This window comes from Cynoglossus semilaevis, chromosome 19, assembly GCF_000523025.1.
Source record: "Cynoglossus semilaevis isolate Cse_v1.0 chromosome 19, Cse_v1.0, whole genome shotgun sequence".
Lineage (NCBI taxonomy): Eukaryota > Metazoa > Chordata > Actinopteri > Pleuronectiformes > Cynoglossidae > Cynoglossus > Cynoglossus semilaevis.
The window spans coordinates 8594461-8596364 of NC_024325.1; the positions used below are offsets into that span (position 1 = coordinate 8594461).

General features: G+C 38.6%; 1 protein-coding gene across 1 annotated transcript in view; it reads right to left on the bottom strand.

The window, feature by feature from the left end:
* Nucleotides 1–787: 787 nt before the first annotated feature.
* dtx2 (deltex 2, E3 ubiquitin ligase) overlaps nt 788–1904 on the bottom strand; it is a 9733-nt gene continuing 8616 nt past the window's right edge. Inside the window, exon 10 of the mRNA XM_008332764.3 lies at nt 788–797. Coding sequence (XP_008330986.2) covers nt 788–797 — 10 coding nt within the window. The remainder of the gene's footprint in view (nt 798–1904) is intronic.

Consider the following 1904-nt stretch of genomic DNA (forward strand, 5'->3'; position numbering starts at 1 on the left):
CACCAAAAAAAAATCCCTTCCTCCTCCTCATGTTCTCTGAACATTCACTCTTGTGGAGTCTTGGAGTCAAGGTTGTTCCCTTTAGAATTTATGTAACTCTAGAAACAGTTACACCATTGAGAAGTGAACATTGATTAAAAAAATACTTACATCGAGGGCAACTGGACGGAGGAGGTTTCTTGAAGGCGTTTCACCTCTTATCCCAGAAGCTTCTTCAGTTCAGAACTGATCTCGATGCAACTATGTTTTGAATAAGATGACCTGGACGACTGAGACTCTACACAGACATTGATTCAGAAAGTTCAGAGAACAAATATCTGAGAGAAATAACAGTGTGTTTTTGTGTGATAGAAATGACGCAGACTGTCTTAAGTGGTGTGTGTGTGTGTGTGTGCGTGTTAGTTGAGAGCAACAACCTTTGGGTGTGTGTGTGTGTGTTAGTTGAGAGCAACAACCTTTAGACTAACCAAAGGTTTGAGGACGACTGAGGCTGTGGAAGACACTGTCACTCTTTAAAAGCTCTTTTTAATTAACTTTTTGTCTTTGTGTGCTTGTGCGTAGGTAGGTTTTGCTTTAATCTAATTAAACCTTTGGCTTTTTTCCATCTTGGTAAATAGGTATGTGTGAAAACCAGTCACTGTTTTTGCCGTAGGCGTTGGCCTCAGTGTTACGGCCTATTGCAGATTTAGAGTCTGTCTGACTCTGCTGTAATTAAGATAATGTGAAATGAAATAAATTAGCTGTTTGGAGTATTCTTTACTAACTTAGGTTTTATTTTGACTTGAGCTTATTTTAGCCTGACAAGAACACAGTAATACAGTTTCAAATGAGATTTTTTTTGTCATGAATTATACGGAAAAAAGAATCAACAGATAATTTGTTTTTTTCTCCTTTATTGCAGACTTCTTTTCCAGTTTTGCTTGTTTTACACATCAGGACTCATCAGATTAGTGACTTTGCTGCAGAATGATGTGTTTGTGTGAATGCAGCCAGTGAGTTTGCAGCCAGTACTGTAGAACCCTCGTGTCCCCAAAGCAAATAGCTGCAGCTTTATGTCTCTTGTTGAATGGTGAGGAGCTCCAGGACCTTGATTGTCACACTGTAGAATTCTCTTCTTCCTAAAGTCTTTTCCTCATCTGAATCTGAGTCAGTTTGAAACAGAGGTCGTCCAGTTTCAAGTCCCTTCTCATGTACAAACGTAAAAGACACAGTTACAGTGAGGTGGGCCATAAAAAGTGAGTGCAGTAGAAAAAAGATGATCATGAAATAAGGGAAAAAAATAGGAAAGGATAAAAAAACAAATCAAATTAATACAAGGTTAGAAATCCATCCATTTATCCTCCTGACCTGTCATTTATGGACACAGCTAATTTTTAACATATTGAGTCACTCATGTCTATTTTTTTACTTTTTATTTACAGTTACAGTTATTGCCCCTTCTCATCAAAACCATTAATACTAACTAATTTACTACTAAAATTTCAGTGTCTTGCTTTCTCTTTATGCCCCAGAAATACAATTAATTTAATTTCAGTACGAGAAACAAGTTTATTTTTAAGTGGTTGTTTGTATTTTATTGTTTGGTTAGCAACATTCCATAACATGACAGAAAAAAAGACCATTTTTCAAAAATACCTGCCTTTTTGTGGACATGATTAATGGAATGTAAACCTTGTGTGAAGCTTCAACACCTCAGATGAGCTCATATTTGAGATCCATTCCTCTCTGAGAGTGAGTTTAGAGCAGATGACCAAACTGAAGCTCCACCTGCTCTCACTGGTCAGTTCTGGAGGCTACTGTCGTTGATGGAAGCCTGGGAGTCTGAGTTGTAGTGATGACCTAGCTGCTGCTGCTGCTACTGCCACAGGCGCCCCCTCCTGGCGGCTTGAGGCAGTTCATGGCCG